The sequence below is a fragment of the Otolemur garnettii genome, unplaced genomic scaffold (genome assembly GCF_000181295.1).
Source record: "Otolemur garnettii isolate 467f Iridium unplaced genomic scaffold, OtoGar3 scaffold00293, whole genome shotgun sequence".
Lineage (NCBI taxonomy): Eukaryota > Metazoa > Chordata > Mammalia > Primates > Galagidae > Otolemur > Otolemur garnettii.
In genome coordinates, this window is record NW_003852688.1 from 171,967 (window position 1) to 188,717 (window position 16,751).

General features: G+C 47.6%; 1 protein-coding gene across 3 annotated transcripts in view; it reads right to left on the bottom strand.

Moving 5' to 3' along the window:
* Positions 1-2,134: 2,134 nt before the first annotated feature.
* The window catches only part of CPA5 (carboxypeptidase A5), a 68,746-nt gene continuing 54,129 nt past the window's right edge, over positions 2,135-16,751 (bottom strand). Inside the window, exons 4-11 of one of the 3 annotated variants that reach the window (XM_012813723.2) lie at positions 12,259-12,357; positions 10,648-10,749; positions 7,045-7,146; positions 6,611-6,721; positions 6,124-6,214; positions 3,271-3,470; positions 2,862-2,946; positions 2,135-2,452 (exon numbers count right to left, since the gene is read on the bottom strand). In XM_012813723.2, coding sequence (XP_012669177.1) covers positions 2,265-2,452; positions 2,862-2,946; positions 3,271-3,470; positions 6,124-6,214; positions 6,611-6,721; positions 7,045-7,146; positions 10,648-10,749; positions 12,259-12,357 — 978 coding nt within the window. In that variant the 3' untranslated portion in view covers positions 2,135-2,264. The remainder of the gene's footprint in view (positions 2,453-2,861; positions 2,947-3,270; positions 3,471-6,123; positions 6,215-6,610; positions 6,722-7,044; positions 7,147-10,647; positions 10,750-12,258; positions 12,358-16,751) is intronic. The other 2 variants (XM_012813724.1, XM_023508935.1) reach the window with 2 other exon arrangements.

Genomic DNA, 16,751 nt, shown 5'->3' on the forward strand with positions numbered 1-16,751 from the left:
GTCCAGCTATTTTTTGGTTGCAGCCGTCATTGTTGTTTGGTGGGCCTGGGCTGGATTCGAACCCCCCACCTTGGGTGTATGTGGCTGGTGCCTTAGCCACTTGAGTCACAGGTGCCGAGCCTTGTCATGCATTCTTTCCAAAAATTGGGACTTTTTTAAAATGCCATGGGACATAGGACAAATTGTTAAAAATCAGGACTGTCCCACCAAAAGTGGGACATCTGGTCACCTTAGTTTAGGGACCTTATGTGAAGATTTGTTTTATTTTCGTTTCTGTTTTTTTGAGACAGAGTGCAGAGGCATCATTATTGCTCACTGTAATCTCAAACTCCTGGGCTCAAGAGATCCTCCTGCCTCAGCCTCCCGAGTAGCTGGGACTATAGGGGCCTGCCACCACACCCAGCTAATTTTTCTGTTTTTTGTAGAGACGGAGTCTTACTATTTTTTTTTTTGAGACAGAGTCTCATTATCTCACCCTCAGTAGAGTGTTATAGCGCCATAGCTCACAGCAACCTCCAACTCTTGGGCTTAAGCAATTCTCTTGCCTCAGCTTCCTAAGCAGCTGGGACTACAGAAGCCCACCACAGTGCCCAGCTATTTTTTTGTTGTTGTCGTAGTTGTCGTTGTTTAGCTGGCCCCAGCTGGGTTGGAACCTGCCAGCCTTGGTATATGTGGCTGGCGCCATAATAACTGTGCTATGGACACTGAGCCCAGAGTCTCACTCTTGCTCAGGCTGATTTCAAACTCCTGTCCTCAGGTGATATTCCTGCCTGTCCTCCCAGAGTGCTAGGGTTACAGGAGTGAGCCAGCCAGCTTGGCCTTACCTAAGGTTTTGATCACCTCTGATCCCCTCTTTCCACCAAATGGGTGAACGGCTGTCACCTTTTGCAGGTTGTGTGGAAAGCAGGGCCTGCCTGTTCTCACTCCACTCTGCTATCCTCCTGTCTCTGTCCTCCCTCCAGGGGCCAGCACACAGGCATTCACATCCTTTTCTTTCACACACACACACCTGGCTCTTAACAGACAAAAGTCTTGCTCTCAAGACTATTTTTCTGCATCAGACCTCTATAAATGCATTCATTCATTAGTTGATTCCTTGTTTCTAGGGGGTATCTGCCTCCCTGAGGGCAAGGAGCAGTCCCAGTCCCCTCTCAGTCCCCCCCCCACCTCTGGGGGAAGTTTCTCATTAGTATATTAACAAAGTACCCTTTAACTCTCTTGGACAAGCAATCATCCAATGTACTTAATACTAATATGAAGCCAGTAAACAATCTAGTGCATGCCCACATAGGAGAAAAACTCACTTCAATTCAAGTTGGGGGGAGGGGTCATGGGGTGGGGTGGGGTAGCTCACTGAATGGCCATAGTGTGGGGGTGTTTGGCACACCTTTTGTGTGTGGGACACAACCACAAGAGGGACTCTACCTAACAAAATTAAATATTTTGACCTTGTTGTTTGTACCCTCACATTAACCTGAAATAAATTTACTTTTCCATTAAAAAAAAAAAAAAAAGCTCTCTTAGACAAAGTGCTTCCTTAGCACATGCGGGGCCTGGAGCCACTGCTCTGTGAATCACCACCATGATGATTTTGGTGACGAAGAGGTGAAGGAGGGATTCTTTCTCCTGGACATGTTGGAACTTTGCTGTGCAGGCTCTGACCCTGCGCTCCCAAAACCCAGGGAGAGTTTGAAGGCACCTCAGAGGAGCAGGTCACAAGCCAGTGACTTGTTCATGTGCGGGGATGGGGTGAGTGAGATCCTCTGAGTGGAGACCCCTGCACTACACCCCTGCCGCCTCCTCAGCATGGGAAATGAAGCAGAGGCAGAGGCTGCCAGACAGGACCTACCTCTCTCCTTGCATCCTCTCCTTGGAGCAAACATCAACCCCTCCAGGGTCATCTTAAAATGTAGATACGCAGGGACAATGTATATCTTAGTAGCTGCTGGGGTAAGTTCTCTGTTCTGGGTCCCTCTGAGAAAATGGCACAGCCCACTGCCCCTCATTTTCCTGAAGGCAGCCTGGGGAGTGGAAAGGCTTACGCTGGCATTTTAACCGGCCCTGGGAGATGAGGGGCAGCCCTCTGTCCCCTCCTCAATGCTGAGCTCAGAGGGGGTGGTAGCCAATACTAAATAAACTCGTGTTTATTTTTCTAGGAGTTCTGGACAAGGGTGTGGGGAGGTGGGTGTATAACTTGGGTTTTAGGAGGAGCCCAGGCCTTGGGGAGGATGATGAAGCCTTCTGCTCTACCCTCAGTCATGATGCTAGTAGGGGTGATTCAGGGTGTGTTTCATGATGGTCAGAATTGCCATCCACGTCTCCTGGGCTGTAGGGATGATCTGTGTGGCCGGCAACAGGAAGCCATAGCGCCCCGTGTCCCGGAGTTCAAAGCTGAATGCATACTTGATACCACTGTCATAGGCCCAGTCAACAGTGATCCCACTGGCCACGTCTAAAAATGAAAGGACCCAAAAGTGTCCCCCAAAGGAAGATGTGGCCATAAGTTTGTGTGGAGAGAGGGCCCCTGCCCATCCAGACCAAGCTTCCTGCCTAGCCCTCTACCAGGCCCACGCCCACCCTTCCAGCCCTTTCTCCCTGAAAAAGAAAGTTCCTGCTGGCCCAGACTTAGGCTCTTCCCCCTCAGGGAGCCTTGCAGCAAGCCAGGCACCAGGAGTTGTGCATGAATGCTGTAAGGAAACAGCTGCCTGGGCACCACAGTGTGCCCTTCTAGCCAGATATGGGAAACAGCGTTGGCCTAGCTCAGCTCTATCCATGGCACTGGTCGTGGCTAGCCAGGCCTGCCCCTGCCCGACCCCGTGTGGAGATGGCATCTAAGGTAGTGCCAGGGGAGGTTCACTCACAGAGGGTGGTGCTGATGCTGCCAAAAATGTACTGGATCCCGTGGACCTCGTATAGGGCCTTCACTGCATCCTTGGCAAGATTGTACTGCAAGATTACATGCACAGGGTGAGGCCGGGGCACAGAGGGCTCCACACACTCCTGCACCCTCACCAGCTGCCGAGAGGCATAGACTTGGGAGTCCTGGGAGTTAAGTATGCAGACGGTCCTCTTGAGCAGGGAGCACAGCTCCTCTGGCTTTGAACTTGATCACATGTGAGAACAATATACTTCCCCTCCCCCAACCATGGAGTCTGTTGGTCCAGATCCCTGTTTCCCAAGTGAAAGCCTGGACCCTCTGGGAGTGTATTAGATATAGATTTTCCCAGGGAAGGGTCTTCTTCTGCCCAAGCCCTAAGTGGCCAGTCTCACCAACTCCCTCTGGTTTGAAACAGGCTTCAGTGATTGGCCATAAGGGTACATGAGCATCTGAGAGTAGCTGTGGATGGAGATGAGGGCCTTGAAGTTCCCATGGGCTGTGATGAAGTTCACAATGGCAGACACTTCTGGCTCCGACTGAGGGGATGGCCCATGATAAGTCTCTGAGCAGGGGTTGTTGTTAGAGCCATTTCCTGGGGGTAAAACAAAGTCACCCACCGGGTTGGACTCCCCAAGTGTGGCAGAGACACTTAGCACTCTCTCAGAAAATACCCTCATGGGCCCCCACATTTCCCAGTCGGCTTTGTGGGTTGGTTGAGGTCATGTGACTACTTCTGGCCAATGAAAATGTGAGCAGTAACACAGTGGTCTAATCAGAGCTCACTGTAACCTCAAATTCTTGGCCTCAAGGGATCCTTCTGTCTCAGCCTCCCATATAGCTGGGACTACATCTGTGAGCCACCTCTCCTTCCTTTCTTCCTCTTCCACTCCTCTTCTGCTTTCCTCTTTTCTCTAAGGGCCATGTTGTGTTACCAGCCAGATTGGGCTGGTAACAACTTACAGGTGAGGGACACATTTGGAAGAAGCCATCCCAGTTTCTCCTCTCCCCCCTCCCTGGAATGGCTCTACGCAAGCCTGATCCAGAGGCCAGTGATCACCCCAACTTCTGAAGCCTCTTGAGGATCCTGCAGCGCCCCTCCTGACTACCATTGGGGTAGGGTGCTGTCCCAAGGACCAGTTCAAATGATGCTCTAGGAATGTAGCACATAAGTTCTACCTAAGAGTGTGGAGTAGGAGGGGATGGTCTACAGATTACTCATTGCACAGCAATTAAATTAAGGAATAATATAACCATAAACAAAACCTCTCTGCCTGAGTCACCAGCTCAGACACACTATTTCTGGCCACAGACAGGCCCAGAGGCATACTGTCACCAGGGAGCCCATCTCCTCTTGGTTTGCTGGTCCTCACCTGGACTGGGGCCCTGCTCTGAAGGGGATGTGCCTGCAGACAGCAAGGGGGTAAAAGGCAGCCCCCCATGCTGAAGTGGGCCTGCTAACAGTGGCCCCGTTTGTTGTGTCTGCCGGGAGCCTTTGCACCTGCTCCACTTGATGAATGACAAATAGCAACAGATGCGCAGAGCGGGAGGCTGAAAGCTTTGTCTGCTTTTGCAGCCCACGCACAGAAAGCAGTTCCCCTGCCAACGACCAGGTGGCTTTGCCCAAATATGGAGAAACACTTCAGGCCATTAGTTCTGGTTTGAGCTAAGCAGAATAAACTAATCTTCCCCTGGCCAAATGGGAATTAGCTGCCTGCGTCTCTGACGTTCACAGTCAAGGTCCTCTGAGCCTGCCTGCTTCACAAGTACCTGCTAATGGATTCATTAGCTATTTATTTTTCCTTCTCTAAAAATGTAATTTGTAGCAAGGGGAAATCTGTGGAAGGACATGGTAAATTATTAAAAACGGTGATCGTTGAGTAGTGGGATTATGAGAGCTCTTTGCCCCCTGTGGGCTTTTTTCCCATAATTGTTTTGTACATTGTGTATGTACAGATTTTTTTTTCCTGTGGTGAAACCCACAGAAGTTATTTTCTTTACGAGGTAATTTATCTTGCTGCTAGCCAATCTATCTTGGAGTCCATGGACACTCGCTCCAGTCGGTTCTGACGGGCCCCTATGATGCCCACCCAGGCAAGCATGTGGTCACCGAGAGGTAGAAATGCCTAATTTGCATGGTCTTGTGCTCTTGTACAAACGGTGCTGTCCAGAGCCCACCTCTCAGGCAATCCCAACACTGTGGGCTGGAGGCCTCGCTCCCAGTGCATCCTTACTTTTCAATGAGAGCAGAGCCCAGGAAGCCAGATTTTCGAAGCAATAGGCATCCAGAACCAGAATGTTCTATCTCACTACTTTGAATGCCAGCCTGTGGGTCTGCTGGGCAATGCCAATGGCACTGTCCCCTGTGGAACCAAATCCTGATCTGCCTTAGAGCATGGATGCTGTGTCTGGGGCCAAGGGCTATGTCTATTCTGAAGACTGTCCTGGTTAGACTCAGCATCCTACCCATCAGACTGCTGCATTCCCAGGGTCCGTGTACCTGTTTCTGAGCTTTCAGGAGGCCTCAGTACCCTGTCTAGTCTCTGTGCCCCAGGCATGGTAAGGGAAAAAAATCAGGGAAGAACATCAAGGAACTTAGGAGAAAGCTGCCCACCCCTCTCATACAGCCCTGCAGGTGTGCACCAAGCCAGCTGGCTAAGAGTTACAAAGTAGCCAGACAAAAGTAAAAACTAGACCCAAATCAGCATAGATGATTTAAAAACAAAAACAAAAACAAAATTGGCGCATCTTACCATATATTTGAACTATTGCTCTGGCCTCCCCAAAGTGTGAGTGTCAGGTCCCTTTCTCAGGGAATGAGTCCACAGGCATTTCCTTGTGCCGCACTCCCTTCAGGGAAGAGCTAGGAATATTTTAGGGATACCATAAACTCTGGATTTTGAAAGCCAACAAGACTACTTTGTACCTCCTTAAGCCTTTCTCTGCCAGGTTTCGGATTTGGCTGTCATGGCTAATTCCCATATCAGGATCTGGGGGCTCCTTTAACTATTTCTCGTGAAGGCTTAGCATCTGTGTACACATGGGTGCAACCTCTCCGCTAATCCCACAGCGGCTCCTACATGTGTGCGTACCTGTCCCTGGCCATGACTCACACACATTAGCTCAGCACTCTGTCCTGTGCCACCCAAGTTATGAGCCGGGGTTATAATCTGACCGGGTGGGAGAACCTCCCAAAGACCAACAACTCCCTCTCCAGCCCTGCCTCCAGGCCCCGCAGATCTCCATACCTCCAAAACCTGACTTCCAGTTCCTGTTGAGATCCACGCCAATGCAGAAGATTCCAGGTCTAGTGGACTTGTTCTTCCGCCACAAGCGGTTCTGACAAAGCCCAAGTCAGGTGACCTCATTCACTGGGCCAACTCCCAGGGTGGGAGCCTCTGACATTGGGGGGGTAGATGCTGAGGGGCCAGGGAGGAGCAAAGGGGAGGATGGGGCTGGCATAGGGCTGGACCAAGGCTGCAGATCAAGGACTTCATAGTTGAAGTCAGGATCTAGGGACAGGCCTGACACAGGCTGTCAATAGCGCCCTTCCGTGGGCAGCAGGAAGGCGGTCAGAGGGCAAGAAACCGCAGGTGCAGTGCCCGAGCACCCTCCTGCCCTCAGTAAGGCTCTCTGCAAGGAGCCCTGCAGGGGCTGGCTCCCGGAAGTGCAGTGACCTTTCCTCCATGCCTCTAGAATAGACTCCCTTCCCCTATGCTCCCCAGGTGCCCTCACCATGCTGTGGGTAAAAGCAAACCCATCAGGGTTGGTGACAAGTTCTATGAAGATGTCCATGGCTTTCAGTATGTCTGTCATGACGTGGTTTTTACCATATTCACTGACAATCTGCAAGAAAAGGTGAAGGGTGGGAGGCCTCTCCTGGGAGGTGGTACAGGACATTTGCACAGAGGGTGGCTGTAGGAAGGGGTGGCATGAGACCATCAAGGACATCCTTCACAAAGAACCAAAAGCTTGGATTTTAAACAACTGGAAGGCAGAGGATAAAAGTGGGTCCTGTGCTGCAAAAGGCCAGAGCACATAGTGGCTGTTCCAAAGGGCAGGAGGGAAGAGAGTAAAATGTGGCTACTGGAGGTGCCCTTAAATAGTCACCAGCCCCTCCCCAAGTTCCAGCCCCATCACAGCGCCCTCAACCATGGGTCTATGCTGACCTTCTTGGCCGTCCAGATGCCAGTAGCATGGGTGATCCACTCCCGGGAATGAATTCCAGTGTCAATCCAGATGGCTGGGCGCCGAGAACCTCCAGTGCTAAACTGGGAAAAATAACCAGGCCCCAAACAGAAGTTCGACCTGAGACAGCCACTGTCCTTGGGCTATTGGGCCTGGAGGGAGGCCTCAGATGTATTCTTTCTGCCTGGGCAACTCTCTACATGCCAGATGTGCTTAGCCCAAGAGAGGGTCTATGTGAGGGTACCTGTGTGGACCCAACAGTGCATGAAGTGGGTGGAACAGCTTGGCAATACACAATCCCCTTGGAGAGCAAAGCGATCCAGCCAGAAGCACCAAATTTCCCAGGATTGAAAGTATCTTATAAGAGACTAGTGTTTCTCAAAATTTAATGGGCACATGAATCCCCCAGAGATTTTGATTCCGTAGCTGTGGGAAGGGGTGTGAGGTTCACTATTTCCAGCAACATCATCAAGGAGATTTTGATGCTACTGAACAAGAACCGCACTTTGAGTAGCAAGGCTTTAGACTAGGCGTGAGGAACCTGTGGCCTTCTGGGTCCTTAAGACCAGACTTTTGACTGAATCATCCAAATTTTGCAGAACAAATCCTTTTATTTTTATTAACACATTTTTGTTCAACTTTTATATTTTTATTTCTTTCTAAAAATGAGTGTATTTAAAGTACCAGAGAATAAAATAAATTACAACAAAATAATCCTCCCAGATTGACCAGCATAATTAGAACATCAGTAAGCCATAAGGGCTAAATTGATGGCTGCTATGCTCATGATTTAGTTCTAACTTCCCCCGCCTGACTGGCGCCACTGCCGCACCAGGCTGGCTAGTGAGAGTTTATGGGGGTCAAGTATGCCAGTCTGTTATCAGCTTTTGACAACAGTGTGCTGTGTTTCTGTTTGAAGTGGAATTTGCGAATAGTTGTGCAGCTCAACAGTATTTCTTAGTTCTGTGTGCTTAACAGCCCATCACGTCCAAGAAGACCAAGAAAACACTGAAGGAAGAAAATAGGTTTTTTAATGAGGATTGGGAATTGCAATATTATCTTGTTTCTGCTCAGGATAAGATGATTTGCTTGCTTTGTGATATTGCAATATCAACATTAAAGAAATTCAATGCTCATCAAATACTCCTAAAGCCCACAAATACTTTAAGGGAGAGGGAGAGGTACAAAATGTTCTATTGCAGAAATTAAAAGATGAAAAGCAAAAGCAAAGACAGTTCTTTCAAGAACCTGGACATAATGCTACTGAAGCAGCTTACAAAGTAGCTTAGACAGAGGAAAAAGGAGAAGCCATTCTGTGATCCAGAAATTGTGAAAAAAAAGGCACTGTTGAAGCTGTAGGATGATCAGACCCTGATACCGTTACAAAGAATAAACAACTGCCTCTTCCGAGGAGAGCCATACCTGAGCCATGAATTGGCCTTCATGTAATACTTCATGTATTACAGACACCTTTATGTAATACTTCAGAATGAAAATGTACATTATTCAGTCACTTTGGATGAATTAACTGATGCTACTGACACTATATGGTTTTATACTTCACGTTCATAACAGAAGATTTTCTTTGCTACAAAGAGTCGCTTTGGGCACGCTTATGAACAGAACACAGAGAATAGGTATCTTCAACTTGCAAAACAAATGTTGTGAAGTTGGAATGAATTTGGTAAATTGAGTTAATATATATACAGTATGCCTTTCAGGCCAGGGACAACATGAAGAGTTTATTGCACAGATAAAAAAGAAACTATGAACAGATCCAGATGCCCTCATTTCTTTTCATCAGATCTTGCATGGCAAAATCTCTGTGCTAAAGCTCCTACTTTAAGTGACACTTTGCAACAAGTTGTAAGTATTGTTTAATGATAGCGTATTTGTACAAATGCAGCATGACTTAGTCAGTTCTTTAATATGCTGAAGTTGAAGAATTAGGTATTCTGTGTGGGTTTGCTATATCATGCTATAGCATGTTGGCTATTGCAGGCACATGTGTTAGCCAAAATTTTACCTCTGTTAAAACAGAAATTTTACAAAGAACAGAATCAGCAATGTGCATTACTGAAAGAATATTCCTAGCCTGAGCTAGAGCAAGACTCCATCTCTACTAATAATAGAGAAACTGAGGTAAGAGGATCTTTTGAACCCAAGAATTGGAGGTTGCTATGAGCTATGATACCATGGCACTCTAGCCAGGATGACAGCTTGAGACTGTCTCAAAAAAAAAAAAAAAAAAAGATTTCTATAAGAATTCAGCATTTCTGTGTGATATGTCAATTCAAGATGATTTGAATATTTCTTTGCAAGGTAAAGCTATGTTTATATATGATACATGGCAAAAAAAAAAAAAAATCCATGCATTTTACAAACAGCTATCTTTTCCCAAAACACTTCTTCAAAAGGAAATTTTGGATGAAAATTTTCCCCAGTTAGCAAAGCTTATCAGACCTATTAATTGGAGAATACAATGAAAGAGAATACTCTGAGAATCATGATGACATCACACTCAAATCAGCATTTCAGCCTCACCTAGTTGATATCTCCAAGGCCCCTAAAGAACTATAGATAGAATTTATTGAGCTCTCAGTAGAAGACATTTTAAAGCCATTGTTTGATGCTAAGAAAGATCTAATTAAAATATGAAAAAGTGCAGTACAATATTCATGCCTTCAGAAACATGCCCCCAAGATGTTTTCTTGTTTTTCAATTACCTATTGGCTGTGATTCTACATTCTCCTACCTAACCAAATCAAGGTGCCCTTAAGGTCACAAATACTGATACCCATGTAGAGAATTAACTGAAACTGTAGACCTCCATGCTGCAAGCAAATATTCAAATGCTTTCCAACAAAAAGTAGACTTGATGAAGTCATTTAAGTGTTAGTTCACTTTAAGATTAACAAATAGTTTTATTTTTTGGAAATTATTGAGTATATAGTAGTTAGATTTTTACAAAATAATGTAGATTTTTAAGTATATCTAATTGAAAGCAGCATTGTAGCCAAATTAATGCAGCCTTCCAACAGGACCTATACTAAGAATTGTTTTCTGACAGGTTCTGCCTTCACCTCCCCTGCTTTCTTCATGACCAAAGGGACTGTGGTTGCCAAGTGGCCCTATGAAGGGCTGCAAAGATCCCTCAGAAACTTGGGCATCTGTCATCTACCAGAGCCAGATGACATCAGTAATTGGCAAATGGGCCCTCTGTGTATCTCTCTTCCCATTTAGCAAATGAAGCAACTGAGGTAACAGAAGAATGCCAATTCATCCACACTCAGGCCCCAAGTCCAGGTGACAACTGTCAATCAGCAGCTCCATCTCCTTAGCAACCCTCCCACCCCCTTCCTGACCAAAAATGTGCCAGGTCATGGCACATTATCATCTGTCTTTACCTACTAGGATGGGTCCCTGGATGTCACAATCTCAATACTCATGGGTCATCTGAGGACAGAAGAATGTGTGTCTTCTCTCTCCCCAGAACTCTTACCCAGCCACTAGCCCACATGAGCTCAGTCTTATGCCAGAGGCCCTCACTGGCAAGTCTGGTGGTGGACACTGAAAACTTTTACCTTCAGGACAAGAATGGACCGATTTTCAAAGCTGTTGCCAATCTGAATTTTTGAGACAATGTCTGAATTCTCAGTTACAAAGCTGTCAATCCAGCTATATATCTGAAAAGAATGAAGTTTATCAGACTGGGAGTTAAGTAGGCAGAGGATAAACCCCAGGACCTCTCCAAATATTCTCCTTTCCCTCCCCACCCTCCTAAATGCTTTCTCTCATTCCTCTCAGGTCTAAAAGAACCTAGATCAAGAATTTTAAAAATTGGGCTGGGCACAGTGGTTTATGCCTGTAATAAACAATAGCACTCTAGGAGGCCAAGGTGGGCCGATCACCTGAGCTCACGAGTTTGAGACCAGCCTGAGGTACAGTGAGACTCCATCTCTAAAAATAGCCAGGCATCATGGCAGGTGCCCATAGTCCCAGCTATGTGGGAGGCTAAGGCAAGAGAATTGCTTGAGCCCAATTGCTGTGAGCTACAATGCCCACTCTTCCAGGGGTGACAAAGTAAGACTCTGTCTCAAAAAAAAAAAAAAATTGCAAAAATTGAACATGTTGTCAGGACTAAGGACAGTGAATCGTGGTCTGGATGGATTCCTAGGCTCCGTGCAGAGCTATGCCTTTGCCTGAGAAAGCAGCAGGTGCTGAACCTGCTGAAATACCCAGGTTCAGTCTGTACCACTCTCTTTGGTTGGAGAGTCTCTCTCTTGCCCCCCATTCTCAGGCCCATTCAATCCATTTGACAATCTGACAGACCTGGTAATATTGTTTTTTATCTTCTCACTCCTTTTAGAATTAAGTCTCTTGAAGGAAGGGTTCTGATCTTATTTATCTTTGGCATCAGTAAATAATGACAGACTACATTAATTCATTCTCTAGTCTTTCAATATACATAACCGAATTAACAATTATATGAAAAAAATGGATCCTCTACTATGAGCTTTCTGACATGGAAAAAGTGATCATGATAATAGAGTGGACGATGTCAATAATGTCATGTCCTTTACACACAAAATGAGACTTTGTCTTGAGTTGCCTTCTGGAGCAGGCATCCCTGTGCCCTCCTTGCATATCCTACTTTATAAGCAAGTCACAATTAGTCACACCTGCCCTAGCTGGCTGTAAACGTGACTGTGAATTTTCTCTAAGAGAAGGCAACTCTGTTTTATTCTACAAACATGGCTCTCCAATGAGCCTGGCTTCCTGCCCCTTAGGTACCCTAGTAGGCATAGCTGGGACCACTGAACACCAGGAGTGGTTATGGAAGGGTACAGATCCCTGAATCCATAGCCAAAGTGCTAGATGCAAAGGCAGCGTCTACCTACTCTGTTCTGCCCACGATACATCCTGCCTTACGCTCTGCCTAGTAGACCCATCACTCTGCTCTGTACCTGCGTAAGGTTGTGCAATTGAACTGTAGACCCCTTTCTCTGAATCCTGGCATCTGGACCTCTCTGAGGCTGTCTGTCTTCCTCACCTAATATCTGTTCTGAACTTCTCAAAAGTCAGTCACAGTCTCCCATAGGCCCCAGAGTCCTTCTTTAGTCTCTGTGTGAGTCTGGAGACCCTGAGGGGCCCAAAGGTGCAAGAGAGCCCAGTGCTTGACCAGGTAGACCTACCTCCTCCAGGTTGTGGTAAGAGGAGTAACTGAAGCTGCTGGTGCTACGCTCCAGCCGGCGGGATTTCGCCATGGCCGCTCTCTCCTCATCCAGCAGCACCTAGGAGCCAGGGAACACACATTAGGAGGTGAGGGTTGGGCTGGCTGGGCCTCGTCTGAGCCTTACCTCAGCTGGGTGTGCATAAAGACAGTGGTGACACAGGAGGATGAGCCCCCAGGAGGACGTGCTTGGTGGCTGGGTGACTCTTCTGCCTGGCAAGCTGCCATTCATACTATCATTTCCCAAACAAGCATGGAGCGAGGAGTCAGAGAAATGAGTTCTGAGTCTGCCTCTGCCACTAACTTCCTGTAGCCTTTGTTTTCTCAGCTTAAAAATTGGGTCTGCAACACTTGCCTTGCCACGTCAGTGGATAAAAGTGTAATAATAGATATGAAGGTGTTTGGGGAAAAGGTGTTCACAATCTACTGCCAACATTTTTTTGGACCCACAAACACTCTGTTAAGTCAGAATCCAAGATGAAGTGTGTATACTATTCCCCTGGGGGGAACAGAGAGCTCCTCTGACTGCCAATATTGACTCTACGCCCAGGAAGCAGCTTAGACAATGGGTATGCAAGCCATTTATAACGGCATGTATAGACAATGCCATAATAATAATAATTATTATTATTTTTGAGACAGAGCCTCAAGCTATCCCCCTGGGTAGAATGCCATGGCATCACAGCTAACAGCAACCTCCAACTCCAGGGCTCAAGCGATTCTCCTGCCTCCACCTCCCAAGTAGCTGGGACTAAAGGCACCTGCCACAATGCCCAGCTATTTTTTGGTTGCATTGGTCATTGTTGTTTGGTGGCCCCAGGCTTGATTCCAACCTGCCAGCTCAGGTATATGTGGCTGGCACCTTAGCTACTTGAGCCACAGGCACTGAGCCAATAATTATTATTATTAATGTGCCAATGACCTCTCACACACCATGTTAACTGCCTCCCACACATGTATAGGTGAACCAAAAGCGATGCCCTTATTGGCACTCAGTCCTCACATGGTACTTCCTACTGACCACAGAGAGGGTACCTAGTGTCTAGGTGGGTCACCACTCACTGCTCAGACCACCCACATCATCCTGGGGCATTTTCTCCAGCAGATGCCCTCATATTGGCCCCCAGGGGTTAAGGAACCCCAGGATTGAGCACTGGCTGTCCAGTGTGGGAAGTGCCTCAGAGGACTCTGAGAAACCATCTTTATTAGGCTGGGTGCGGTGGCTCACGCCCATAATCCTTGCACTCAAGGAGGCCAAGACAGGTGGATTGCCTGAGCTCAGAAGTTCAAGACTAGCCTGAGCAAGAGCAAGACCTCATCTCTAAAAATAGCCAGGCATTGTGGCAAGCACCTGTAGTCCCAGCTACTCTGAAGCCTGAGCCAAGAGAGTCTCTTGAGACTAGGAGTTTGAGATTACTGTGAGCTAGGACACTACAGCACTCTACGGAGGGCAACAAAATGAGATTCTGTCTCAAAAAAAGAAAGAAAGCATCTCTGTCAACCCAAACTGCCCTTGTTTGCAGTTCTGGGTCACAAGTCAGTCTTCAGGGTAAGTTATTTGGGGCTAAGGCCTTTGTTTACAAAGCAATTTTACACTCATTGTCTCACTTGATCTGGTCAGATGACTGATAATGCGGCAGTAATTAACTATTTGTGTTTTTGAGATAAGAGACTGGAGAGGTAAAGGTACCTAAGGCAAAGCCTAAAAGAGCAGAGTGAGATAAGAACCAGATATCCCGGTCCCTAGACTTTCGTTCCTTGAGGCTAGCTATCAAGTAAAGGCCAAAGAGGAAAACGCAAACACAGAGATCCTGTAGTTCCAGCTACTTGGGAGGCTGAGGAAGAGGATCACTTAAGCCCAGGAGTTTGAGGTTGTTGTGAGCTGTGAGCTTCGGTGCTCTACCCAGGGTGACAGAGTGAGACTCTGTCTTTAAAAAAAACAGAGATATGTATCTCTGTCTGTATGTGTGGAGAGAGAGCATGCAAATGTATAAAATGTCAATAGCTAAAAACTTCACCATCCTATTCTTGCAATTTAAAAGTTTATTACAATAATGAAAACTTAAGGACCGCCCCCGAGACACTAAAATGCCAGAAATATATACCCAAATGCTAATAATTCCTGTTAGGATAGAAAGATCGGGATTTTGGAGTAAATTTTCTTTTGCCTATTTTTGCATTTTGGCCAGGTGCTCATATAACTTCAATAAGTAAGAGCTTTTAAGTGAATAAATAATAGCAAAACCAAAAAGCCCTAATGGTTAACGCTAGCTTCTATCCCGGGTGCCCCACCTCATCTACTCTGATGAGACCTGCCTGGTGACTATCGTCCCCGAGGCCTGGTCAGCTTTACTTATAACTCTCAAGTTCATAGATTGCAAAGTGGGGCTGTGAATTGAGGTTTGGGGTTCCTTGTATTTCGTTTTTGAGCACTGACAACATGTGAGATAATTACAGCTGCAATCCTCTAGCTGAACCGCTGGGCTGGGGACATCCCACTCGGCAAAGCTGGGTTTGCTGGTTATGTTATATATGGCCGGGGAGCCCCATTCCTCTCTGGCCACTCACAAACCCCTCTGGGAAGCTCTAACAAAAGGACCGTGTCTTCTTCCCAGGAAATTGACCCAAATCTCAGCAGCCCACCATGACCGATGTGTGCTGGCCACTTGGGCCGGTTGCTGCCAGCTGTAATGAACAGCTGCAAGGAAGACAGGGGCCAGGCCAGCCTGAGAATGAAGTGAAAGTATCCCAAGGGTCTGGGGGCGGGCCTGAGGTAGAGGTGGGGGGGTGGGGGTAGAGGACAGGGAGAAATGGGAAGAAGGACCAGAGGACCCACTTCTTCCCATGCAGCCCCAGGACACCCTCAGTAAGACAGCTCCCATGGGACTGTCTTTTGTTCTACAAAACAGTTTGGAGACAAATGGGAAGTCTGCACCAAACTGCAAATAACTTTCCCCACACCCTTGCAGCCTTGTGAATGGATATGACACCCTCTTACAAATCGGGAATGCTTGGGCCTCACAGCTGGGGCCCAATTCCAGGAACATGAATCTGCCCTGGCCTGAAAAATGGCCGGGTGCTTGCTCTGCTCCCTGGGGCTGAGGGAAGGGGCCGAGCCCTGAGAATGCAGTCTCACCACAGGCTCAGGAAGGCCTAATTACAGTCCTGTCAGGCTCCTCAGGAGAAATAAAAAACAAAACAAAGAAACAACAACTCAGAAGTAAGCCATTTGCCTCCCTGGAAGGCAGTAACCTGACAGGGAAAGTAATACTATGGTGTGAATTAATTTATGACGGGGACATTGAGCAGAGGACAGCACCTCCGGCTGGGGGAGGGGAGGCTTGAGGGGAGCAGGACCTCTCAGCAGCTGAGCCCCAACCACAGACACACGTGGACTGCAGCTCAGGGAACAGAGGGGCTAGGGAGCTCTGTGGCCTTCTCTTCCAGTAGCAGCTACGGTCCCTTGGCACTGTATATAGGGTGGCTGGCTGCACGTCTGACATTGTGAGAATGGATCCCTGAGGTTGAGGCTAACCATAGGGCTTCACAGCCCAACAGGCTAAGTCAAAAATCCCACACAAACAAGTGAGGAGCACTGAGCAGGGCGGCATGCCAGCCCAGGAGTCACAGTGTCTCAGATTAAACCTGCATGTTGTCACCGATGTGGGCCAACTACTAACCTCTCCATGCCTCCATTTCCCCTTCATAAAAGGGGGCTCATGTCATCACCTACTTTAGCACATACTTTAAAAGTGTTCTCCTGAGGCTCAGAAGGACTTACACATGCTACAGTGTTCTAAGCTCACCAGAGCTCACCAGAGCTTAGAACATTGCCTGGCATGTAGTAAATGCTAGTAAATGTTAGTTATGAGGATGACACTTGGAGTGACTCTGTGATGGGTTAACTACAGGCATGGCCAGGGAAAAGAGACTCCTCCAGAGCAAAGATAGCATCTGTGGGATTTGGGTGGGAGACCCTCTTCCACCGACATCTGTCAAGTCAGTCCGGACCTGCCCTTCATGTGGCCAGGGAAGGACCTGGCTCCCTGTCTGTCCCTGCTCTGTAATACAGCCAGGCTCTGCGTCTCCCAGGACCTTACCATGGCTGCTCTTATCCTCCCTGCCTTCTCCTGTAATCTCCCCCCACACTTCCTCTCCTCTCTAGAGCAGCCATCCACACCCACATCAGCCAACAGCCTTTCCATCTTTGAAAGCCTGCCGTTTAAACAGAAAGCATTTGTCGAGTGCACACAATAAGCTGGGCTCTGAGGATATAGCAGTCAATAGCACAAAACTGCCCTCATGGAGCCCACATGGAGGCCCCTGGAGGAGACATAAACTTGTGGTAAGAAGAGCAGTGAAGGAAGCAGGAGGAGGACAGGAGTTGGGGAAGGAGGGGAGAAGAGGACACAATTTAAAATAAGGTGGGCGGCGCCTGTGGCTCAAAGGAGTAGG